At 43.5% G+C, this 27,580-nt stretch overlaps 1 protein-coding gene across 1 annotated transcript; it reads right to left on the bottom strand.

Moving 5' to 3' along the window:
* Nucleotides 1–1,318: 1,318 nt before the first annotated feature.
* Nucleotides 1,319–27,014, bottom strand: CDCP1 (CUB domain containing protein 1). Its single transcript, XM_054274089.1, has 9 exons — nucleotides 26,941–27,014; nucleotides 14,255–14,458; nucleotides 12,587–12,943; nucleotides 10,934–11,302; nucleotides 8,473–8,700; nucleotides 7,405–7,785; nucleotides 6,717–7,082; nucleotides 5,424–5,505; nucleotides 1,319–4,247 (listed from the first exon to the last, which is right to left on the bottom strand). Exons 1-9 carry the CDS (start codon nucleotides 26,978–26,980, stop codon nucleotides 3,797–3,799), a joined length of 2,478 nt encoding a protein of 825 aa, XP_054130064.1. The 5' UTR covers nucleotides 26,981–27,014; the 3' UTR covers nucleotides 1,319–3,796.
* Nucleotides 27,015–27,580: the final 566 nt, after the last annotated feature.

The following is a 27,580-nucleotide window of genomic DNA, read 5'->3' on the forward strand; positions in this document are numbered from 1 at the left end:
GGCTGGATCAGTTCTCCATGCCACAATTCCTCAGTTTTAATGAAGATCACTAAGTTGGATGTAGAAGGATGTTTATACTCAAGAAATATATCCTCCACTTTGTTTTTATTGTTAGCTTCAAAGTTTTTGGGGAGGCAGATTTGCTCCCACCTTAGTGTATATCAGAGTCTGGTGAAGATGTGCACATGGATGAGTGATATCTAATGTTTTGCTTTCTCCTTCCTCCCCCCAAAACATTCAGAGACTTAAATATTTTCTCTGTCACACTCACAGATACCCCAGCATAGTTTCTTCAGAGTAACATGATTTTGTCCCCCCCTAGGGTCAAGGAGTTGAAGTCTGTTTGTCTGCTGTTGACAATAACAATTACTTTCTCATTTCCTACTGGTGCTCTACAAACTTTGCTGTAATGCAACAAAAGAGTAACTTGGGTTTTGGTCTATCTGGAAATGTAACTACACTATTCAGAAACAAGCTTAAAAATAAAGCAATTACTGAGTATTTTCATAGCTCAAGATTGTCCAAACCTTACAAATTCAAGCCCAAGAAGCAAGAGGTATCTTTTCAGCTTTGCTGGTTTGGGCAACAAAACCCTGAGCTTCTCTTTGCTTTTCAAAAGCAAATTACCTTTGGACCAGGAGTTCTGCAACTGCTATCTTCCCACTCACCTTTCAATTAACAGTTAATCAGACTTAGAAATTCTCATTTTTAGTTGAAGACCACTGCCAGGAAATTATTCCAGGATGGTACAACTGAAATAAAAATATAAATTATAAACACTCACATCTACATCTGTATTAAGTGGCAGTTTTGGAGAAGGCCTAGGGACTGGATGATCCTTGCCAGGTTTCCCAAGCTTTCCAAGAGGAGATCTCATTAATTAAGTTTAGGATCCATCCGCAGCAATTACTGGGATCCTCAGTAGTAAAGATTTCAAACATCATTTCCTATGTGCGTTAAACTTTCCCCAAAATAAATACATTCATAAATAATAAGAATTCCCAAAAGAACAATCAGTATGTACTGATTCCATGAGCTTATATTTAGAACAAAATGGGCTTCACACATTTCCATAAGGATCACTGCTGGGCTGAAGGACTGTTCATAAAATGTGCTATTATCCCGGAAAAGAAATTAATTTTTAATTCAATTTTATATGTCAGTTGGGCATGGATAAATTACAAACATCCCAACCCTACTGAGAAGCCACTGAACTGTTTATTTTTATATAAAATCTACAAGTATTTTACAACCCTTCTCCTCAATGATCTGAACACAAGGCTTTGAAAACAGTCATTAACAGTGTATCCCTGGCTATGCAAGAATGAGGACATGCACAGAGAGCAGTTTATTATCCCAGGAAACCAGGTTCCCTAGAAACCCCCTTCTGTTGTCCAGGGTGATGGCACAGCTACCAACAGGCAGACACCAAAATACTTCATCCTGAGTTCACACACACACACAAAAAGGAGACACATTAGTTACTCCAGTTGGCAGTAGCATTATTATTTATTTATTTAATAATAATAAAAAAATTAAGTCACAACTTTCTCTTAATGTAAAACAAACTGAAATCTGTGCCTGAGCTCTTTCTTTACACACACCAAATAAACATAGTGAAGGTCAACCTTAGACTGGGGACATCTGTAAACTAAGGTTTATACTGTCACGTGAAAAGCTGAGTTAGAACACATAAAAGCATCAGTCAACAAGAATCATATTCTCAAGGATCAAGAGGCTGTGAACAAATGCCAAACCTCCATTGTGTTTTTTTGTCCTGTTAGTTACAAGGAACATGAACTAAAAATTTCATTTAAGGAATTGATGTAGTTGAGCTAGAGGGATGAGAAAGCCTTGAATCTCTTTTACAGACTATTCAATGAAACAGAAGGGAGGAACATTGATCAGAGAAATGCACAACTGGACTACTCTGATAAAATAGTTTTTGGCAATTCAGTTACCTGAGGAAAGCTGATACCAGTATTGCAGAAATCTTTTCAAGTTCTCAAATGGCATCAAAATGATCCAGGTACACTTTGAAACACATGATCCCAGTGAGTAGCCAGAGATCTAGGGATACACACTTCTGTATTGAAAGTGATAAAAATGAGCAGGAAGGTACCTGGAACAATTAAAGGCACTTTTAGCTGGCATGTGTTTTGATATATGCTACAGAAAATGGTGTCAGGTATGACATTATACTGAATTGTGTAGAGGTCCAAGCAGTATTAACACACTGTTAAATCCACACACTTGACCAAATAGTCAATGGGCAATGCCAGCATAGTTAGCACAGGAAGAAATCCACACTTTTACTTAATGTAAACAGTAAGGTTTCTAATAAAGGCATTTTAGTTTTAAATATTATTATATGTTTAGCATCACTGCATGCAACACTTGTCTAAAAGCTTCATGTCACCTCTGAGTATCACTGGGCCAGAAACAGTCGTGGTAAGGTTTTTGGAGAGAAATTCTCCAATTGTTGAGTCTAATGCTGCACACAAAATTACAAACACCCTCAGTAAACTGCACACCTGGACAGATGTTTGTATATAAAAGGCAACTTCATTGCCACAAGGAATCTGGTCCTCGTCTTGTCAAAGGCACAGAAACTGAGGGGCATGCTAACTACAGCACTTAAATGAGACCTGATTTCAAGAGATACCTTTCAGGGGCAGCTAGACAACTGAAGTGTAAGTTCTGCCAGAAGTCAAAGTGTCCCCACCATCATAACAACACGGTTGCTAAATTCAGATTGATACACAAAAAAAAAAAAAAATATATTTAAAACATCTAGGCTTTTCTTGTGGATTCATTCTTTGCATTACAGAGACACCAGCTGCTGTAAACAATTTTCTTTACCCTGTATTTTAAACCTTAGTAACAGGTGAAGTGAAAAGCACTGGTAAACAGCTGAATGACCACATCATTATTTCTTTATCGAATCCTTACTCTCACTTCAACCAAAAGTGCAAGGTATTAGTAAAATGTGAATGTCACGGGCACCTGAACAGAACCACAAATTGGTTTAGACTTTTGAAATTGTTTTTGTCAAAGAGCAAATAAAATAGTCTTTGGTGCAAGCTCACATGGTGGAATCCAAGTATAACAACATCAGCTGAAACCGAGAGAAAGCCTGTAACTTATCTTCTGTAGGAGAAGAGCCCAAGCTCAAGCGATCACACTGATTTACAGGCACAGAGCTCTTCCAGGGAGCACACATGGTCTTTCGCTATACTCACAGAGCCACTGGCATGCTAAATCTGATGGATTTTCAAGCTACAAGTGATGGAAAGGACAGTCAGATTTTAGATTTTTTGGATTTGGTCAGATTGCCTGGGTGTGCGCAACCTGGAGCTGCCTTGAGACAGGGATGCAGTCTGCATCTGCTAGGAGTCACCAACCAACACTGAAACAAATAATGGCTTGTGAGAGGAGGAAATACTGGACAGAACACTCTCCTCACTACCAGTGGCGAGTTTTAAGCTGGTGGTTAGGAATTAACTTTCCTGATGCCCATAGAGTAAAAAGCAGAAGCACACCTTTGGCACCTGTTTCAACACCAGTCCTGGAGAGTCCTGACTGGAATTGAGTTTGCTAGGTGTTCACTTTAAAACTGAAAGCTATCAACAGCTGAAGTTAAAAAAAAGGACAAAAAACAACTGAAAACACACAAATGAAACAAAACAAGATAAAAACATATTTAAAAATAACACTTCTCTTCAGTATGTTTTTGTCTTAGACCACTGTCCTTACACCTGTGTTTCCAGAGGAAACTGCTATGCCTGGCATAAAATTACTCCACTAAACCATCCCGTTCCTTATTTTCCAGCAGGGGCACACTTGTATCTCCCTTATCCTTTTTATTTGCACCTCCATTGTCCTCTGACTGCCCTGATTTCTGATGAGCAAACGTGTAATTGTCTTGGTCTATGTCCATGAGGGGCAGAGGCTCCTCCTGGGGGTTAGAAGAGCGTTTAATGTCTTTTCTGAAGGAGAATGGAGGTGGAGAAGGTGGCATGCTACCAATGGGTCCATCAAAAGGCCGGTAGACATCAACTTCTGGAGAGACTGAGCCATTGGACTCCTTCAGCAAGTGTCCATAGACCACAGCATCGTCAATAACTGCATAGACATGAGACTCATTGTTTTGCCTCCCTTTTCTGAATGAGCCTTTTCTTCCAGGCATCTGGGTATTCACGTTATCATTGTACACTCCCACCATGGGATTCTGGGTTTTCTTCTTCCTGTTACAGAGGTGAAATTGTTAACAGGTCAAAAACAACACGTCTGGCGTGCTGGAACTCAGTAACAACAGCTTCTGTTCACTCATCCCAAGCACACAATGTCAGGCAGCCCACCTGGATTAAAGGCTTTACCTGCAATTTTGGGAGAAATTACTCTTGAGCCTAGACAGTCTCTTTTAACAGACCAGAAAACAACTTCATGCCATTTGGTTACCCACTGCTGCTCTGCTGACCCTGAAGTTTGCAAGTTTAACTCCAATTGTCTCCCAAGCACTGGGATTCTGGCTGTGCACAAGTCCCACAGTTTCCATGGGCATTTGTAAGACCCAGAGATCATCAGATCCTCACAAAAACAAGGCTGTGTTACTGAAGACAAGGTAGTGGGTCAAAATGAAAGACAAATGAATTTTTCTTAATTATGCTTTCCTGACTGACTGCCGCTAAATTGGAAAGAACAAAGGCTGAACTGAAGACTTTTAAGCCTGTGTTTGTGAAGTCTTTCCTGTGTGGCAGGAAAATGTGTCCCTAACTGCACTAGTCACCATATTGCATAAATTCATTCCAGCTCTACAGCTTCAGGACCAACCAAGCACCTTGACAGCACTGAGCATACATGTATAAGAAAGCCCAGGCTATCAATGACTCCAGATTCTGCTTGTATGAGTAATGCCATGCATGTAAGCTTTGCACAACCCACTTCTCTCCCCAAGGGCTCAACTCACAGAAAATTGCTCCCACTTGATGTACAAACTCCAGAAGTTGCTGGAGGCTGTATGCATGAAAGAAAACTCTTAGTGTATCTGCGTGAGTTCACAGCTTGTTTGAACAAAGACTTGAGTGGAGTCATGCATGCAACAGCCACATTCATTGGGATTTCACACTGCAGGGACTGCTGAGGAAGTCCAGTCCCAGTGCACCCAAAAGCCTGCACTTAAGGCCAAGGTAAGCAGTGCTCTGCAGGTTGAAGTAATGTGACTCCAGGAACGCTGCTCTGCTCTTGAAGTTGTCAGTTTAGAGTAAAGAAGCATTCCTGGGGTCAACACTACTTCCACCCTGCATTCCTCATGCTTTAGACCCTGGTTCAAAGGATAGCAACACATGAAACAGAGGGCCCAGCAACTCTCCCAAAATGCCCTCCTGAACTACTAAGTTACACATGCTGGATTATGAACTTACTTCTTCTTAACACAGCACACGGTCAGTCCAATCACTGTGAGAACTCCAGCCCCAGCCACCACAGCAAGTATGATTCCGAGGTCTGCAAAGAGACAAGGAACAAGGACACTGAACAAAAGAAGGAACATCCAGCTTTCTCCTAAAATCTGTCTATGTTTGAACCCCTTTAAGACCTTCTAAGCATAGCAGGTGCTGGCAGAGCAGAAGTTCCTAAGCCATGCCTGCCACAGGGCAACACAAGCCATTTCCAAGAGATTGGAAGCCAAGCAACAACAAACTCCTGCTGTTGGCAGCAGAGGACAACCAAAAAACCCAACCAACCCACCCACCTCCAAGAGTTTTTGATAGAGCTCATGAACTGCTAAACTTACCTACAGCACCTCACACATCTCTGGCTGAACAGGCAAGGAAGAGATGAAAGCACAGAAAGAAACAGAGAAGGACTCAAAAGAAGAAATAGTGACATTTCCATAGATTCCCCTCAAAACAGTCCTTTCCTCTGAAATACACAGGTTGTTTTGATCTGGGGTTTTCTAGGAGTCATAAAATTGATTAGGGGAGTCCATGCATAAGCAAAGAAAAATGCTGCAAGTTTCAAAAGAAGCACAGATTTAAAAAAATAAGATCAAAAAATTAGAAGGTGCAAATGTGAAGCAAATTTACACAAGCAGAGCCTACCCTAAAAATGCCCTAAATACCCTAAAAATGCTTTTCTTTAAAAACTGTTTATGTTTCAGGGAGATGAAAGAGAACAAGGAAACAGAATTTGCTGCTAGCATCAGGGCCATTAAATGGTCAGATCTGTCCTAGGGAGGATTTCTTGCTCATGTGAACACTGAGACTAATTGAACTGCTAACATGAAGTGAGGACTACTTGGATGAATAAGTTTGCATAATCAAATCCCAAGCTGTTCACTAGGTCTGTGACCCTGGAAGGGAAAAACATCACTTGATCTTATTATATATTCTGTCTGTTACCTCCAATTAAAAAAACTAAAATTAAAAAAAAAATGAAATCTAGTCTTACTACCTCAATCCTTGCCATTTCTTGCGTCAATGAAAGAAAACCCAGAAACACACTTCCCGCCCCCCAAAAAACCATACCACATTAAAGCCCCTCCTTCTTCCCCAGCTCCTAGAAATATCCAGCTGAAACTCTTGAAGTTTTTGAGGGACAGACTTTTCCAAAGGCAGGAATCTACATCCAAGGAGGACCATCATCCATTACTGTTACCTCAAGGGAAAGCAAGGAAACAAGCAGAAAACAAGCCACCACAACCTCACAGCTCTCACCTAGCTGCTTGTCAGCCAAAGTCACCCAGAACTGCAAGGTGAGCTGCTCCTTATCCACAGGCCTGCAGTTGGAGACGTTCACCCAGAAGCTGTGGAGCATGTTCCGGGGCTGGGGCAGGAGCTCGTCCTCGCGGCGCACGATCTCCTCTGCTCCCGGCGTCTCCTCCTTGATGTTGACGAAGGCACGGCCCGTCTCACAGGCGATGCCCATGCGGTCCTTGGAGAACTTGAGGCGGGCAGTCTGCTTGCCGGGCACAGTGATGAACCAGGATATGGAAACGTAAGGAGGCAGACCGTAAGGCGAGTTGGGAGTCTGCAAGTAAACCTTAGCTTTTGGATTTGGGCTCACGGTGAATATGCACTCATCTGTAGCAAAAGGGAAAGAAGAAAAGAAAACTTAGTTTTGATAATTATTGTCCTTTCCCACATCAGTGTTATCACAATAAACACAGACATACCTGCAGAATTTGGCACAATCAACTATCCGCTACCTGGAATACAAAGCTCCTTCTCTCTTCCCGAAATAAACCACATCGCTGGTTCAGATAAAGACTGATTCTAGAGTCTAGTCATAGAGCAATTGCTAAAGGATTAAACTCCTAATTTCTGTTCACCCATATGTGCTTTAATAAGCCTATTGAGAGACCTATCACTGTACAACAAAGTAGCACAAAATCTACTACCTTACCTTTAATATGTGGCACAAAAGACATTTTCAGATCCTGAGGGATAGATTCATTGATGAATCCTTTACCAAATGTTTTTAAGGATATGGTGATATTATTCCTCATCTGAATCTTTTCAATAGATCCACCAGGACAGAACACACCAACATTCAGCTCTGTCTCTGGGGTGGCACTAACAATGCTGTAACTGTAGCTCGTGTTGCACCTCTGCTCTGGGACGTGTTGCTGAAGTTTCAAGGATGGAGACGTAATTTCTACGTTGATCATATCAGTGGCCAAGAGCTTCCAATTAAACTTATGCAGTCGAATTGGCAATCGGGTAATAGCCTTGGGCACTGAAAGGGAATAAATCTTCTTCTGACACCAACGAATATCCATACAGCCTGCAAAAACCAAAACCCAAAGAGCTGAGTATTTCTTGCAGAGGAAATACCTGGGCACACGCAGAGTACTGTCAGGTTTGCATTACAGATCAAGATAAGGATCTACCTAAGAAAATATCCTCTCTTAGTAACCTTTATCCAAATGTGTATTGTTTGTATTTAAAGAGTTTTCTTTAACAGGTGCAGGACACGAAAGAAACAGGCAGAAACATATTCAAAGGCCCTCACTCAAGATATATCTGCTGACTGCGACACTGCTGCAGACCAGTCAAGGTACAGATACTTCAAATCTCTTTTCTACCTGTAGTTGAAAGCATTTGGGGAAATCCTATATCAAGGGGACATGCATGCAGATGCAAGATGCACTCCTGATGGCAACTTTGGTCCTGCATTTTCACGGGCAGATTTATGGGTCACTGGCTCTGTTTCCATAATTTGCAGTGACTTAGGTGACTTCTATCTCTTCTCTTCTAGGAATAGCTACACAGTTTCTGTTCTTAAAGGTAGAATGATGTACCGAACAAGGTCACCTCCAGATTCATTGCACCCATCTCCCAGCTGGCCAACACCTGGTTTCCAACCTCAATACATTAAAAGCCAAAGCAAGGGAACAAGTTTGGTTGACCCCTGGGGAAAAACATGCAAAAACATTCCCTAAGAGACAGCATTGAGCCACTTTTGTAGTACCTATGCCTTTTTCAGCCGTGATCCTCAGCTGGGACAAGTCCTTGCACAGGAAGGAGATCCTGTAGACAGCACCAGAGGTTAAAGTCAAGGCACGGTCGCAGGTGCGAGGATCCTTGCAGATCAGGCATATGGGCTCAGACATGAGGGGCGTGCGGTTGGGCCACCCCTCCACGTGTATTGTCACAGTCATGTTCTTCTCCTTGCTCAGGTCGACCAAATGGGTGACATCTGCAACGAAAAACACCCCAGAGCAATTACAGCCAAGAAGCACAGTGTGAAGCAGAACGTCCTTCACCTCTTCTTGGAACATCTGGAAGGAGAAAACAGAAGGAAAGAGGAAAAAAAATGCAAGTGTGGCTCATAAAGGTTGACTGTCATGTGGAAAGAGAGATTTTGGATCCATGCTGGTGCTGTTACTAAGGTACCTCTCTCTCATGTCAAAAAAAGCAAGCCAGCCTAGTGGAAGTATCCCTGCCCACGGTGGGTCAGTTTGGAACTGGATGATCTTTAAGGTTTTTTCCAACCCAAACCATTCAATGATTCTACAAAGGACAGGGGGGAAAATAGTGCACCTATATACATACATATTCTATTACTACTCTTCATTTTCTGGTTTAGCTTTAGCTACAGATCTCAAAGTCATACACAAAAGGTGAATAAAATAGCTTTCTCCTGTGTGGGAAATGAGGCAGACAAAAAGGCAAGTGGTCAAATGGAATTATCCAAGTCATTGGCACAACCAAGCACATAACCTAGGACTCCCCTCGCAAGGTTATCATTTTTCAGAATGTATTTTCCTGCAGCAGCTAAACACAGGAAGAGTTGGATCAACAAGTTATTGTGACTGGAAAGAGCCATATTTTCTTCTTATTTAATGACAAGCACCACAGACAGCTGTGGAATACCCAAATGTTTGGGAAGCTTTGAGAATATGCAGATAGCAATGCATTTTTAATAAGAGCAATGTTGCAGATGGCAACCTGAGGGCTGAATTTGAATCTTTGATGGAACTTATATAACTACAAAATCAATCATGAAATCCTATAAAATCCCTAGAGAAACCACTGTTGTCTCTTAAATCAAAATGGTTTATTACTTGCATTTCATTCCCGGAATGACAACCTGTTTTTGATTTTTTACGTGACTATCATCTTGTCTCCTGGCCATAAATATATTAAAATTCTTTTTGCTTTTGAAAGAAGAAGGGAGATAAAGCTGATTAACTGAATATAATGTTTTCATTCTGTCTAGCTTCCGAGATGCAACACACAATAAATGTAAGCAAACACAATTTTGTTAACAGCAATTCTGTCCGGATTTGCTGTTCATAAACAGAGCCAGGCTAGACAGACAAAGAAGAAAGAACTGTAACCGTGAGATGCTACAGATCCTTTATGGATATGTGACTTCAGGGCACAAGTCATTCAAACCTTATTCTCTCTAAAACTACCTAGAAAGCGCTAAGTAGCTCCTGACACAGTGGCAGTCGAGTGTGTACTTTCCTCCACCTGCTCTTTTGCAACAAGTGCACCTTGATTATTAACCTTTACCTTGAACTGAGGTCAGAGTTGCAAAGTCAGAGGCTAAATCACTAACTCCATGGCTCATTACCTAGACAGGCCTTTTATTTCTGTTTTTAGAGAAATGCTCTGGTATTATAAGTCATTGTGCTAAACCAATCTGAATTTGGGGCTAGAAAACAGAAAAAAATTATTTTCTCAGTATAAAGAAATGTAAATAACATCCAAGTATAGAGGGAATATTATTAGTCGATATTATTATTAGGGGATATTATTATTATTATTATTATTATTATTATTATTATTATTATTATTATCTTACTGACAACTTTTGTATTTAATGTGACTTCTTCACACTTGTTGATGTTCAGCTTCCTCTAGGAAGCAAAATTAAAACTCGAAGAAAGAAGGGAAGGGAAGATGCATATCAATGTCATTACCAATACAGAGACAATTTTACATCTCTCAATTCACCAGTTAATAATACCACAGATCTTGCTATCTACCATGACAGCGGGTTTCACCTTGTTAGGAGCAGCTGCTCATGCAGGGAACAAAAAACTGGGTTCATGCTTTAAAGAACGACCTTTAAAATGTTGAGTCTCATGTCTGAAAGCAGAACTGTTACAGGCATTTTTCAATTACATGATTCAGGTGCTGGAAATAGAAAGGAGTCTCCATTTATAAGTTGTGGTGTAAAAAACACAGCAGCACCAAATAGTCCATTGCAAATTGCACGTTTCAGCATCACTGCTCGCCTTGCTGTACGGGTGGCCAGTGGTGCCCTGGGCAATAAAACAGGCCTCAGCATTGCTTGGCAATCTCCTTAAACTCACAGAGGGACCAAAGTTCAAGGAAAATAACAAAAAAGAGTATTTATCTCCCTTGTGGTGCTCATGCCAGACATCTGAAAGCCACAAAAGGGGCGGGCAGGTACTTACTCTCATCAACCTGCGGGTGCTGAACAACGACTTGGAAGAGCAGGCGAAGAATGCCGGGGTTCTGGGCATCCTGGTCACAGCCCTGCAGGGACATGTTGAAAGTGCCAGCAATATTGGCAGGCTGGCTGTCGCTCAGCTTGAACACCTCCGGGTTGCTGGGGGAGCCGGGGATGTAGTACTCCACCCTCTCCTCCTTCCTTTCGCAGTTGGACAGGCTGTAGTTGTGGAAGAACACGCTTGCTCTCAGGCTGGGAGGGATCACAAACTGCCACGTCATCAGCTCGTCTTCTGGGAAGCCCAGCGGGTAGTTAGGGGACATGAGGGTGATTGAAGACTCCCTCTTCAAAACGGATTCAATGATGCATAACCCTAAAACAGGGAGGGAATCACAACATATGAAATAAGTTCCAGTTACTGAAGACACACTGGCATATCTAGCACCCAAGAAGCAGAGTCTTTATTTTGACAGTGAGATCACCCACTCCAGCTACAGGTTAGGTTATTACAAAACACTCAGACTAAAACATATATTTGAGTTGACTCTTATGTCTTCAGTTACAGAAAAGGTAAGGAATGTATTAATACTGCATTTGCAGTTTAGCAGGTTAACCTTTCAAGCACATGGACAGACAAGCCTTTATTACTGGCAAGGGCAAGATCCTAATTCCTACTTCTACATTTGGATTTGCAAGAGCAAACACACAACCTGATAAGTGCTTCTGCTTCACTGGGTTTTGGCAAACAAAAGATGCAAGCTTTTATAGCAGCATGTAGCTCTCTTTACAAAAACCTCCCAAATTTAACAAAAGCACACCAGCAAAGAGCCTCAGATAGGCATATTAAAACACAAATGTGATATGTGCAGGCTGCATAAGACACTTTATCCTTGGATGACTCTTGGCAGTGTGAAGTTGGGTACATTGAGATTATGATCCCACTCTAGGACTCCAGTGATGATGTGCAAGTATGAGGAGTGCCAGGAATAATACAAAACACTCATGTTCTAGAAGCTTGAACCTGGACCAGGTTTCTTTTATAACTGATAGCAACAGCACTAGAATTCAAGTACAGAGAAAGTTTTGTCATGAGATCACAAAGTAACCCACTGATTGCTGTATAATATTCCAGGTATTTTAGGAAGATTATTACACAATGGTTTATGTTACTGTGCAGGTTGAAACAGATAAATGTATTTATGCAGCCTCCTGTGCCTTCCAGGCACTGCTTCACCTTTTCCCACACTCCTCTCCTGAAGAGAGGTATTGGTTTGAGGCTCCAGAAGTTAAAGAAACTTTTTTAAAAATAAACAAGCCCAACTACACACTTCAAGCAACAAAAAACTCTCTGGCTCCTTCTAATTCTACTTTGTCTCACCTAGCTGAATTCACAAAAACAAGAAAGCAGGTATGTTTAAGTTTTAGGAAGTTTAAAGAGACTTAAAATTATTAATGTACATCAAATACTTTGACTCCAGAAGAGTGCCATCTAACTAAACTAAACTTAACTAAACTAAAAATCCTACAACAATAGTTTCCAGAACAGATGAAGTGAAAGGGAGTTAGGGATAGCAGCACCAAAACTGGAAGGTTAGCTGTGAAAAAAAGGTTGAAATAGATTCTGCTGCAATCTGCAGGAGGCAGCTGCACTACTCACGTTTTATGGAAGCCCTGCTGGCTATGTTGAAGCCTGAGGCGGTGAGAGGCAAGTGCCACGGGAGGTGCAGGGCCAGGACAACTCCTCCCAGCAGCTTGATGCGGGACACGGAGCCGTTCCTGCAGAAAGTGCCGATGTTGACCGTGGCATTGTCGATAGAGCTGTTGATGTTGTAGCTAACGGCGTCTGGGCACGTCTCTCCTGGTTCAATCTGCCTTAGCCAGGAGGTAGAAAATTTTAGTTCAAGCCCAGCTTTTGTACTTGCCTTCACGTCCCAGATGTACGTGCTGTTAAGGCGAGGCAGCCCCGGTGGGTAAAGATGAACATCTCCAAAGGGACATGGGCCTGACACACAGTCTAAATGCAGAGAGAGAAGAGCTGTGATACACTCTGGAAAGCATTCCATTAAAAGGGGGGTTTGATACTTCCCCTTCCTTGCTATTATCACAATTTTCAGGTTGCATTCATGTTTTCTTCTATGTGCACTAAAAGACACTCCTCTAACATGGTCACAGGCTGTCTCCAAACAGGACTCCCAGCCCATAGAACAGACAGGATAAACCTGCTTTAGTCAGGCTGAGTAACAGGAGGGATTCATTGTTCCTAGTATTCCGCCTTGTTTGCTGAAGAATTTAGAAGGTATTTAGTGAATAGGGCAGAGTCTGAACGGACAAAAAGGACAAATGCAGTGTCAAGAGAGCTGGAACCCACAGATCTAGAGAATTCATTTTATCCCATGTCCCCCAGAGAGTTCCTGGCAAATAATTAATCTTTAAATGTTTCACTCCTTGCCAGGAACTGTATTTTTCTTCCCTTGGTGTCCAGATTAACAACAACAAATGCCACTGCAGGATTCTGGGAGCAAGCCAGAAAACTTTTATCTGAAAAATCCAAGCAACTGATTGACACTCAAAATAAGTAACTTTAATCCATGTCTAGGCTTCGACTTAAAAGAAGAAATATCACTAGTGTGTCTTGCAAACATATGAGATACAGTGAGCGTTGCTATCTGCATTAATCATATGAATAAAATTCCAAAGCACGAAGAGAATTATTCTTGAACATCACCCCAAAAATAATGAAGATGTTACTAAAGACTGAATGCCCAATGAAGTTTGGGATCTAGTTGAGAAGTAGCACGTGTTCATGCCATTAAAGAGAACATACACCAGGGATAACATTCAAAGCAAGAAGAAGCTTTAGTTACACTTCTGAATTTACAGTTTCTTGACTTCAATAACATTCATTAAAGATAAAGAAACATGTGCAGGTCTTCAATGTTTCTGTTGTCCTTATAGACACAACCAAGCTGTTCATCAAATACATAATACATTATTATAAGTGTTCAGAGGCTTTTGTCAGGAACAAAAATATTCTTTGATGGGTTTATAAATTGTGGGAAAAGGAAAAGCAGTAAGGAATTAATGCAGCAAACTGCATTCTAGCTGTTTCCAACACAGCCAAGTCAACATTAATTCTGCCAGCTGCAATACAGACTTCTTCAGCTTGCATAGCTGTAGCAGTCATTCAAGGTTATTTGTCAGTGCTCAAAGATTTCTTCTTACCTAAGATTATGGCAGATACTTTAATACAGCAGCAGGAAAAAAAGCATTTGGTTTTACCAGAGGAAAATTACTACTGGGGAAAAATCAAAAATCTGTATCTTACCAATATTTTTCTGAATTTCCGTGATGAAATACTTCTCTGGAGTACCACAGGTGAAGGCAAAAGTCACATTGTCCCCAGGCTTTATCTTGAGTTCAGACATGATGACATATTTCATGCGGATTCGACAGTTCGCTTGAAGACCAGGTTTCAGTTTAATTGTCACTGTGGTGTTGTCCGCTTTATGAAGAGAGATTGTAAAGGAAGCTAAGAAAGAAAAAATACATAGAACAGAGGTGTTCTGTTACTAGCTATATGAGGAACACCAGGCTCTCCACACAGCCCCACAGATGCCACAGTGTCCAAAGGAATATCAGCATCCACCTCTCAGGAGCATGTGGTGCTGTACCAATAGAAATTGCCTCCTCTCTCTTCCAGCACAGACAACATAAAAACATATTTACTGCATGTGCCCAGGAGAGGTATACAGGGAACTTGTGCACAATCAGTTCTGCTCCAATTTACCCTCATCACTGTCATTTATTTCACAATTAAAAAGTAGCTCAGCTATTCCTTCCAAATTGTTGTTCTCTTGATTTTTGTTTTCAGTTTGTTATCACACAGCCTGCTTCATTTCTGAAGGCGTCCACCAAGCCAGGAAGTTTATTCAGCAGTCAAACAAAAAAACAAGCTTTAGCTTAATCACAGACAATGGTAAGAGATTAATTTCTGGGTATACCTCAAAAATTACTGCAGGCCAGATGAGGTATTGCAGCAATACCAAAAGCACATACCAACAGATACTTTTAGGTGCAGTCATGGCCCTCTCCCACCCTCCCCATCCTTCACAACTCATTCCCTGAAGGTACAGGATGTCTGTGCAGTGCCCCTCACCAGCACAGAAGGCATTTGTGGCCTGGAACAGAGTGTGTGTGCTTGGACACTTCCTCTCCATCCCTGACACAACCATCATTGATTCACAGCTTTTGGGAAATATTTCAGATTTCAACCCATCCTCAAGTACTGCCAGATGCAGGAGCAGCTCTCACAGGAAATACTGGAGTCACTGAATAAACTGCTTGCTGAATAATATTTTATTTCACAGGTGGCAGTTTATCAAAAAAATGACTCAAACCTGATTGTCTTCTAAAAATATACACATAATATAAGACACCAGAGAGTACTGACTGGACATTCAAGATGACTATTACTAACTTCAGTTGGACGCTTAGCAAATAATGAGGCCAGCCCTGACTGAAATAAGTCAAGTTTGCAGTAAAGTCAACCATACCCCAGCCCCAGGTGAAAATCTGAGGACAGGACAGACAGCAAGTTTTCTGCTGCTTGTTTTCATTGTTCTACATTCCCTATTTGACAGACAGTAAGTTTTCTGCTGCTTGTTTTCACTGTTCTCCATTTCTTATTTTGGTGTATGGAAGATAGAATCTCAGTGTCTACAGTACTTGAGCTTTTAGTGTATATGAGAAGAAAATCATGCATATAAAAAATAGTAAGAGATCTAGAAATAAAGGTACCCCAAGCTGGGTTCAAAAACATCTCTGCCTTGAGAGGTACATCACACAGGGCTGCATGACAAAGCTCTGCCCATATGCCAGGCTGGGAATCCTCATGCTCATTAACCTCAATGAAGAAAGATTTGTGCTGGCAAACTCAGCAGAGCAGTGCCCTGAGGGAGCCCCGAAGCCATTCCAATTACCAGGCAGCATGTCAGGAAGGTGTAGGAGAACAGCTGGCTCACACACATCTGCAGGATGCCCCAGGCTCTGTCCAACTGCTCAGCATCCCTGGAGCAGCAGTCTGCTCCACACCAGCTGCTGCTGGTGCAGGGGTGATAAGGATGCTGATCAGAGCCCAGACATGCAGGGGCTCACCTGGTGGGGCTGTGGGGAGCAGGGCTGAACACACCGTGGGAACCCTTGATCAGCAGGGCCCTCTAATGGCACACGAACACACCAGAGACCCTCAACAAACAGACCCAGCCAGCTCAAAGCTGCAGTCATGGCAGCTGCTGAAAGCAGCTTACTGCATTAGTGACTCAATTTCACACAAAAACCATCTGTTCTATTGAAGAGAGGCTCAAAAATCTCCTAATTTTTACAGGAATCTCATGGTTTTGCAGGACCTGATTTTCACTGCAATGCTTTGCAAAAGCCCAGGGGACTGAGCAGTCAGCATGATCTGTCCCTGCCACTGGAAACATTGTGGCTCCAGGTTTGGCAACACCAGGCATCAAAACGCCACTGCTAGGGGAAGCAGGGCAGAATAGAGTACTCAGAGACAGAGCCCATCACGTGTTTATCTCAGTTTCGTTGGTCTTGAGCCTTTTTGCAGCTTTTCTACACAATCTTGGAGTCAAAAGACTTAGTAAGTCCTTGAAACTGCCTTACCTATTTGCCTCCAGGATCAAAGGTTTCAAATGAAAATCTCAAACACCACGAGGCTTGGCAGACTGCAGCACATATTTTTAACCACAAGTTTACCAACTCTCTAATACCATTAGTGAGTAACTGGTCACTGAGTAACTTTCCTACAGCCTTTAAGCAACAGAACAGTTCTCTGACCTGAGAGCCTACACTGCATTCTCCTGACTCATCCAATGGCTGGCACATTTTACATCTGTGCTTCTGCCTTAGAAAAGAGGTTTTCAATATGGATTTTCCTGAGGAAATAAAAAAGATGATGGTGTATCCTGGGAGCTGCCTGTACAATGACCTTCCAAGCACACAGGGGACAATTGCAGGGGCAATGTCCATGGGGTGGGGAACAGAGTAAAGCCAAGCAAGCTTTACTCAGTGCTGCTCTTCCTCATTCTTCAGGAGGAAGCAGTGTCCAGAAAAGAAAGTGAAACAACTACTTCCAATCGAGCCCAGAGTTATATTTTTCATACCACTGGGTTCTTTTTGGGTTCTCTTGGGGTTTTATTTCACAACACTTAGTGTACAAAACACCTTTGACCATGATGTTCATAACTTTTCTGATGTTTAAGTCATCCAGATATGATGTGTTAATAACATAAACCAAATAATTAATAACTATGGACAAAATATATTTCTTTTTTGCACAAGGTAACTGTCATACTCACCTTGTAAGTTTATAAGTATTACTGAAAAGTCTGTTTCTAACTCTCTGGTCAAACAGTTGTCACTGTTCCTTCCCCCATCCCTGGGACAGCACAGCCATGTGGCAGGACAGGGACCAGGACCACCAACAGCCAGCACTCATCCACCACACGCTGGCACATGGCTCTAATTTTTAGTCATGAGGATTAAGTTTAGGCATAGCCTTAAACACGTGACTAGTTTAAAATCAAAACAAATACACACCCTGAGCCGAAACCAAAGAACAGAAATTTTCAATGCTTTGAGATAAGCAAAGGGTCCTACAAGGGTCAAAACAAAGTATCCTCTTCCCCAGCCCCTGAAAGACCCAAATTTGGCTGCCTGGGCTTTTCCCCCCCTCCCTTCTGCTCCTCTTGCTGACTTCATGACCATATAATCATTCTTCATTTGATTTCTCTGCAAGAATATCAAATATCTGTCAGGTCAACATTGTTTTCTAGCACAGATTTATCCCATTCCTCAGCTTTCCTAAACAGAACCTGCCCAAAAACACAGAAGTGTTTTCAATGATCAATATACATATATATATATATATATTTATAATCACAGTAGTAGGCAAGAAAGATGCAGATCTGTACCAAATCGGGCCAGCAAAGTTGCCTGCTAGAAGCCCACATAAGAACAGACAGACACCTTCCGTGCATAAACAGCTTGCACAGATGAAAATCCACAGATAATAATTTTGGCCAAGAAATAAGAGTGGGGTGCTGTTATGCCAATAGCAGCCAGCTGCTAGGGATGTGCTAAGCTGCATTAGACTATCAAATCTAATAGGAAAAGTGGAATAAAAGAATCATGCGGGAAGTATATGCAGTGATCCCCAAGTCATTAAAAATAAACGAACAAATGGCTAAAACTCCCCAAACTACAGCCACACATGAGCAGCACGACAGAGGGACTACTTAAAGAGCACCTTCATTGGAGAGCTTTTATAAACACGAGTGAGTCTCCCCATGAGTCGCACTAATCTGATTGTCTGTGACTCCCACTGCATGCCTTTTTATCAGGATTACCAGTAACTGGACACATTTCTTGAGAAGAAGCAATTTCCACGCCTTATTGCTGCTGCACAGGGATGACACACAGGATATCCAAACCAACATGAGGAAGCATTGCCAAGCTGGATCTCGTCTCTGTCTATACAACAATGGAATTGTTCAGCCAGAAGATGTTAGGAGTAAAGCCTGCAGTCCTGAGCTGGTTCATAGCTGATGCAGACAGCTGATCTCACCCTATTCTTTTTTCCTCTAAACAATTACAGTTTTGCAGCCTCCCTTGGATGTTTCATCAACTGCCCTTATCTCAATTTACACCTTCCCTTCCACAACTGGATTTTTCTACTGCTCATGTTCATTTCAGAATGCCTTCATGAGCGTTTTCTCATCACAGCATTCCTCTATTGCTAGAGTAATGCCCCTCTCTGCACAAACACAGCTTTTTCTTAGCAGCATGATACTTCCAAACTTTTATGTTAGTACTCAGAGCTCTTTAACTGGTGTTAGAAGCAAACTGCATAGTGTAAAGCAAGTTCAATCACTCCAGAGAGTTGAGCCTAAATTTATTTACTGACAAGCTTACAGTAACTTTAACATGCATACATAAACGACAAAAGGACATTTTTCCTGTACAGGAGGGAGTGCAATGTAGAAGACAGCTGGCGAATAGTCAGGGCAGTATCACTCACACGGAGCATGTGTACGTATACACAAGCAAAGGACTTGGCAGAACAGCAATTTTATGGCTATGTAAAGTGCCTTGCTACACAAAGCAGGAGCTAGAACAGAGTCCAACTAGTTTTGGCTTGACAGCTGCATTTTATTGCAGTAATTTACCCATAAGGATCTATGGATTGTTTCACACGACTTGACTGGGTGGATTAAAACAACCAAAAAAGCCGCAGTCAGACCAAGAAAACAAAACCTACAACGAAATCCCAGATGTTAATTTATCCTGGAATTATGTACAGAAACTGTGGGTTTGCTCATTCCGGTTAAATCACGGGCTTGTTCCATGACAGCCATTTTTACCGAAACCCAGTCGGATGGGGCTGACTCAGCCACCATTCATGAGCTGGAGGAGCCGCAAGACGAGTAGCAGCAACTTGCTCTGATTATGAAACACCCGTATCCAAAGGCCTGTTCTGCCCCAGGGGGATCTGAACCCACACAACCAACACGCCTCTCCAGAGAACAGGCTCGTTCCCGGCAGGAATTGTGCCACCAGTTTGGGACGAGGATAGCACAGGGATGCTGTTTGCCACCACAGCTTGGCAGGCTCTCCTGGAGGCTCACTCCCTCTTCCGAGCCCCTGTAGGGATGCTGACCTGCAGGCACGCTCACAGCCTGCTGAGGTTATTCCACTACACATAATCTGCCGCAAGAGCCATGGCAAGAGGGTGGGAAGCACGGGGTATAACACAGTAACTCAGTGTGGTGGTGCTTCACCTCATCACCACACTGAATTCACGCCAGTGAATTGTGAAATGCATCACAATTCACTGCACGGTTCGCTCAAACTGGCCAAAAGCACATCAAGGAATATATGAAAGAGTAAATGTCTCCCTGCTTTGCCAGCTCAGTGGTTTTGCACCTGTCTTACTAACATCTTTGACAATTTGTGTCCAACTCTCCAGTTCAACTGCAGTACCCAATTGCCTAAGCGTCATCCACTCCTCCAGTCTCACCTGCCATGTAATCCAGGTGACTGCCTTCACAGTTTTCAAGTTAGTCAGGAACACACACAGAGTTAGGACTCCCCTCACCTCCTGACCAGTGCTGTGAGCAGCAAAAGAGAGATCACCATCACAAACTACAGACAACCCTTCTCCACTTAAATGTAAACTACTCCCTACATTACATGATTATCTCCTAGTATTAGGACCTGTCTTCCACCACGACACTTGTCTGGGAGATGAGGTCCAAATTTTGTGAAAGGATTACTTTCAGGGAATGACCCAGAATATCACAGTGATAAACTCTGCAAAGCTTGTAAACTCTTAGAGATAGATGTTGCCAATTGCTATTATGCCATGCTAGCCACGCCTCAGGAGAGGGCTCCTGGGGGAGAATGCCCATTCCTCAGCCATCACAGAACAGCTCCCTAATCTTCACTTTTTCTAAACTGACTGAACTGATAGCCAGGATGGGGATGCAAAGCAGGTGAGAGGCAGGTCATTTCCTCCTCATCAAGGAGGAAGGGCAGACGCTTCTGGCATAGTGATGTTACAAGCCACTCCAGCACAGTTCACCAGACATCCGTCAGCACCCCAGGCCAGCAAGGCTGCTCACTCAAAAGTTGCTCATTCATTAATTTGTAATGCCTAACAGGAATAAAGTACTTTCAGATTTAAAATAACTGAAGACAAACCCCAACAACTATACATTTCTGTACATATACAGCTTTCTCTAGAACCTTTCTCAAAGATAATTAAGACACATATAACTCATGCAATAGATTTTTTTAAAAAAAATTTTTTTTACCACAAGTGGGAAAGAGACACCGTTTACTCTCAGCTGCCTTGTCCTAATTATTATTTTAGAGATATGAAGTGTTGTTGCTTCTGTAGAAGCAACATTGTGAGATGGAGAGCTCAGCAAGCCCTGTCTATGAGCTGACCATCAGCATACAATGTATAAAATGTTTGACACATGGGTCTGCACAGCTTGAGGAGAAATTGTCACACTTCCTGGAGAAACATTGACACCATACAGGTCCCTGCAGGAGCCTGCCTTGATCAAAGAGGTGTTTGCTTGCATAGTTTTTTATCCCTACCTTGATTTAAGCCAGCAAGAGGACAACATCTCAGAGCATGTCTGAGCAGCTCTGCAGTCTTGGCTCTGGTTAACAAAGGTGTAAAAGCGCATTTCGCAATGAGGGATCCCTCCCACACCAAACATCCTGCTGTCAGCTCTTAGTCTCTCTTCTGAGGAACTCCAAATCCTCTCTTTCCACTCCTCAAAGATTGCTCTCTTCTCTGTCTCACAGCCAGGGACTCAGAAAATCCAGGACCAACTCCAAAATGCCAGCATTATCCTACCTCCCAAAAGAGGAGTTTGATCTGACATCAAGTAACCACACTCACTTTGTTCCCCAAGAAACCAAAAGGCACAGCTCAAAGCAGGCTGCCCTATGGCACCCTTGTTAAAAGGTGTCCAATAGGATAGGCAAAGTACAGACTTTATCCCTGGTAGAGGAGATAGATTTTTTAAAAAAACCCACTTTTTTCCACAGTAATGGCAGCCTGGGCACTCACAGGCAGACTAGATCTTACTAACATATGGAAATGCATATCTACTAGACACCATGGCACAGCTCTTCAGCTGAAGGTCTTCCAGGAGGTCCCATCAATACTATCCACACCAGGCAGGCTCAGCTGCAGGCAGCAAACCCTCGCCTCTGTCACCAGCCAGTACAGAAACTCAAGAAGTTGCTCTGCTCTGGCTGCAAAGGCCAGCAGCCAACAATGCAGCCCAGCCCACGTGCTTTCCTTCACACCCTGGTGGCACAAGCAGATGTGAAGCAAGAAGAAACTCTTATAAGTAACGTCTCCAAGGTATTCAAGAAGTTTACGAATCAAGGGATGGTGACCTGGCCCTGCTGGCTGAATCCTACTGAGAGAGCACAAAGTCAGCGGCTGCTCTTCAGGAACTGGTTAATGCTTTGGTTCCAACAAGCCAACCCCTGCTGCAGTGGGTGTGTTGTCCTCTCCAGAGCCGAGGCTGGACAGAGACACCTGAGCAGCACCAGTGAGCTGGATGCTGTCCCAGAAACTGCTGGAAGTGCTTTGTTAAGTGATCTCTTTAGCTTTTCCCCTCTGTCAGGCAAAGGTTTATAAATTACAGAAATTATTAAAGGTGCAGATTTTAAAAAATATTTTAACAGAAGGTTACAAGAGTAGTACAACAAAAGAGCTCATTTAGATCAAAACTGGCATCCAAGACTATTTTCCCCATATTCTCTAGCTAATACATGCTTTGCTACAGCTGAGTCTTTCTAGGAGCTCTTGCAAGGACACCAAGACCAGAAAACATCCAAAGGGAGAGCTCCAGGGGGCACTCAGAAGAGGGCAGGAGGAGTTTGCTGCTGCAAGAGCACTACTGGTCAGCTCAGCTCAGAGGCACATTCCACTCATGGCAGTGGTGGGCAGCACCCAGCTTCCCCCACAGGCCCAGGAATAACCCAGCACCACCAATGATCCCACCCCAGCCACAACACGAAGGGGTACCACTCCACACACATTCACTGCTCTTCTGCCCAGCACCTGAAGAAGGTCATGTTTTTCCATAAGCAATTACAAAAAGCAAATGAGAATGGGATCAAAAAGAAAGAAAAACTGGTGAAGAAAGGAGCTATTCCGCCATCATCTACACTAATCTGCAAACACGCCATGCCCCTGTCACCCACAGCTTTAGTCAACACAGGTAAAGCCAAAAGTATCTTGACTTTGCTCTTAGCACAGGATGGTTCCTCACACTATTTCCAATTTGAAATATTTCTGGAATGCACTAAGTGCAAAGTTGTTCAGCCTCTGCCTAAGACTGAGGGTTTGGCAGTTGTGGATCACAAAGCTTTTCATTTACCATATGCTGGTATAAATATCAATTAGGCTAAGTGATAAGGGCTACATTAATAAACTGAACCCTGGCAACACTTATTTGTGAAAACACTGCTGCTGGTATTACATATTTCAAGAACTCAGATTATTTTTCAGATGTTTTCTCCTACTTTTTTTTTTCTATTCCAACATTATCTGTAGATAAGATAATTCATATAAGCAATCAACAAGCCTGAGCGCACAACTGACCCAAATGGTATCGGGTATCAGGCTGGGGCAAGGTTCTTCCTTTATTTCATACAGCAAGCCCCGATTTCTGTCCAGAAACTCTCACTGTAGTACAGCAGGACAACACACAGAATTGTAATAAAGAGAGAGGAAGACAACCTTCTAGCTAACAAATAACCTCCTCCATGTCACAGGTCCATGGCGGTACTCTGGACATGAAATTCATCAACCTCCAATCCTCTCACCTTGTTTCTCCCCTGACTAGTCCTTTGCCTTGAATCAGTGCCAAGAAATAATCCTTTTCAGCATGCTTTCCCCTAATTATTTTTGGCTGATGAGCCACCACATCAAAAGACAACCCCAGGCATAAAAAAGCCACCAGCCACCTAAGGAGCCAGGCCCAGGAGCTGGCTCATCACATCCTGTTTCTTCTCTCCTGGGCCACTTTGTAGCCAAGTGGCTGCCATTTGTTGGTGCTTCCAGTTTTGAGCATGAGTAAGCCCAGGAACAAGATTCCAGCTCTTGGGAGGAACTTTATTCACACAACTCCAGAGACAACAAACGTACTGAAGATATCTAGTGAGGGGCACTCAAACTGGTGGTTATTTGTGCTGCTATGGACAATAAATTCAGCTCAGTGTATCAATCCTCAAAATTTTCACATTCCCACCACCTCAGACATTCACTCAAACCTTCCCATCACCTCTACATCCCTTCAGACTTATAGACGAATGAAAAACACACACAGACAAGGCTCACCTCTTAAAAACAAACATTTCAAACACACAAAGTTCTGGAATTGTGAAAACGAAAAAAAAAAGGGGTCTTTTCTGCTACAGAATTTAAGGTAGTAGTACCAGAACTGAGACACACTATAAATAATTTACTATAAAGACATTCGTTTCTAGAGGAAAAAAAATTAGCACTCCAGACTGATAATGGCATGAGACAAGCAAAAAAACAAAAAAAAAAGGTTACAACACATGTACTTTGGTTGTAGTCTTAAAAGGAGAGGTCTCAATCGAATGAACAAATGGTGATTCAGAATGGAAATAATCCAGTTTCCACCGACTTTCAGAGGAGAACAAACACAGTTGTTATTTATATTCTGTCAGAGCAGCAGAATGACCCTGCTAACAGCTCAGGGGTTTTTATTTTATTAAATGAAGCAGCTTTACATGTTAGGACTGACGTGTGACTCAAATCAGTCAGTTGCCAAGAAAAAGATGACTGGAGGGTAGAGCAAGAATCAACATGGCACTATCTCTAAATTCGCTTATTATAACAATGACATTTTAAAGACAAGGCCCAGAATACATACGCAGATTTTATCACATTAATAAGGACACTTTAAACCTGAAACGTTTATGTTTCATAGACAGCACAGAAGCCTGATAAACTTCATTATTAGTGCCTCAAAGAAACTCATTTTTAGTTGGAAAACACATTTTCAAAGGTCACATATGCAATACTCCGTTCACACTCCCACGCCCGTGCGCAGCCAGCACACCAAATACTTCTTTCTGTAGTTTTCCAGCTACAAGTTAGAACCAATCTTTCACTTGATAATTTACTTTACGCATAAAGTTGCATCTCAAGAAAACCCACAAGCTCCTCTGAGAACAATGTGAGCAGCCACGCTCCACCTACACCTTCCTAAAGGAACACCACTGTAACACTGTACCTGCTGGGAAAGGGTGGAGCAGGGAGGTGAGAGGAGAAAGAAATTCACCAAGGATGATAGGAGACAGCTTTAGGAACAGGAAAATGAAAATTTGTAGCCGTCCCACCAGAGCATCATCACTCCCCAGGAGGAGCCACGTGTGCCTCATCCACACCCCACGTGCATGCCCAGCCCAAACCCAGCCTTGCTGAAAGGGAGGAAGCTCCAACCAAGGAAAGGGAGCAGCCAAAGCACAGCAACAGCAGAGCCAACGTCAGCACCGGAGCAACAGGAACTCTTTAAAAACTACAAACTACACAGGCCTGCCAAGGAAAACCTTAACCTGAGCTGTCTTGGGCTTTTGGGACGAACCTTTGCTCAGGGAAATGTTCCAGCAGTTTTGGTTGTGCAATAACAACAGCAGCTCCCACTGGAAGGAAGGACACACAAGGTCTCACGTGCCAACAAACCCGGGAAGGTACCATTCCCCTCTGCCTCACGTCCCGCTCACACCATCCCAACCTTCAGTCTGCCAAGGTGGCTGAGACTGAGCCGCCTCTCTTTTGGCCTTCTCAAAGAGGAGGAAGGCACCAGGTTGGAGAGTTTGAGAGGGTGACAGAGGACCTGGCACACAGGAGGGGTGGCACTTGTGCAGGAGACAGACCAGAGGGTGGAAGCCTGCGGTTGGAAAGGAAAGGACAGAAGGTGGTAGGACGAGGGGCCACCTTCAGTGGCAACAAACCACTGGGTCCATCAGTGGCATTTTGTGCAACTGTCACTAACTTTGCTGCAAACAGCAACTTCAGGATTTGCTAAAGAGCAAGGCCAGAGGCTGGGGAGCTCTTTCTCCCATGTTCCTCTAGATTAAGCTAAAATCCTTGGACAGTCTGCCTCCTCTGCTTCTAGTGCTGAGCCATCTAAGGTTTTAAGTATTTGTTTACACTGAAAACAAAGCACAATTATTAAACAGCATTATATTTTCTTTTTCCTTTGAAGAGGCTTAAAGAGGCAAATTACTGTTATTCACTCAACTCGAAAGCAATACATTAAATGCAAATATTTTATTTAAAAGACTGCACAGCTTCAAACTTAAGCCTCAGGGCTGCCCAATTTCAAAGGAAACATTTGGCATGTATTGTTCATGATAATAATGGCCTGAGCTCCACTTCAGCAGAACCAGTGTAGTTAAAGGCAACAGAAATATTAAAGAGGCATCAATTTCACATCAGACTCTTTAGGTAATTTACAGTCACTCCAAATAACTCACCAGTTATCTTGTACATAAGGACTCATACTTCAAGAGCCTTTGAAAGGACTACAGATAGCAGTTAATGTAGATTGTTTAGACTTGAGGATAAGCATCTTTTGCAATCAAGCAGCTTTGGAAATTGAGGAAAACACCACACACTGTCCCTGTGTTCATAACTGGAATTCTTTTGGGGTTGCACACAGGGTTAGATACATGGGATTTCAACAAGCATCCAGGAATTTCAAGAGACGCAAAGCTGGTAGTGGGCATTAAACCATCTGACTCGGCTGGGCATATAAACCTTTCCATTCCCCTGCATCTACGGTTTACCCGTTGTTCTATATCAGTAATACCATTCTCTGATGAAAATCTCGGGCACGATCCCACACAGAACACAGACCAAGGAGCTTCTGCTCTTTACAGAGAGCTCAGCTGCCCCTCTGGCGTCCTGGGGAAAGGACTTTGTGAAGTTCCTTGCATAATCAATACTCCAGCAAGCAAGGATGTAAAGACCAAGTCATTTTTCTTGTTAGCGTTTTTCAAGAGAAAGAAAAGGGAGCTGCACTTCTGACTAGAAGTGCTGAAACTGTAATGTCCCACCGCACAAACACTATGGACGCGATTCCACCCCACCACCCCCGCCCCTTTTAAATAACTAATAGTTATTAAATCAGCAGCAGCACACGGGGATAAAGGCAGAGTTATCAGTCTCTCGCCTACGGTGCCGCCAACCAAAGCGAGCCGGGCTCAGCCGCGCTCGGGCGGGTCCCGCCGGCCCGGGCAGCCCCTCAGGGGCGGCGGGGAGGGGATGGAAGCGGAGCCACGCGTGGGGGTGATGGGAACCGGCGTGGGGGTAGGGGAACCGAGCCGAGGGTGGGGGAGCCGGCCCATCCCCATCCCCGTCCCTGTCCGTACCTTCCCGCGGCATCAGCTGCGCCGAGGCGGCCAGGAGCATGGCCAGGAGCGCGGCCAGCGCTCGGCCCGCCGCCATCTCCCCTCATGGGCCCGCGCTGAGGCGGGCGCGGGTCCCCTCCGGCGCCGCCGCCGTCGCTTCCTGCTCCACCTGGCACCTGGAGGGGCGGGCCGGGCTGGGCAGGTGAAATCCCTCCTCTTCCTCCCGGCCGGCTCGTCCCCGCCCGGGCGCTGCCTCCGGCCCGGCCCCGGCCCCGGCCCTGGCCCCGGCGGGGTGGAGCCGGCTTGGCGGGGCGCCGGAGGTGCGGTCGTTGGCACAGAGGTGTTATTCCTGCCCTAAACGCTTTTCCCTGCTCATTCCCGGCATCACTGACACTTACCGAAAGGGGTTTGAGTTGTCTGTCACCAAGTTCCCCTCTCCCCCTCGACCCCTTGCCTGCTAAAGCATCTCTGAGCTTCAGTGCTTAAAGGGAGCTTAAAGCTGGGGCCAGACTTTTTTACCCAGACGAGGGGGTAAAGATTTTAAACCACTTTGGCAGATTCAGACTAGATATTAGGAAGAAATGTTTTGTGGTGACAGTGGTGAAACCCTGGCAGAGGTTGGCCAGAGAAGTGCTGAATGCCCCATCCCTGGGAACATTCC

The sequence above is a fragment of the Melozone crissalis genome, unplaced genomic scaffold (genome assembly GCF_028551555.1).
Source record: "Melozone crissalis strain CALT ecotype California unplaced genomic scaffold, PUWL_Pcris_2 ptg000016l_1, whole genome shotgun sequence".
NCBI lineage: Eukaryota > Metazoa > Chordata > Aves > Passeriformes > Passerellidae > Melozone > Melozone crissalis.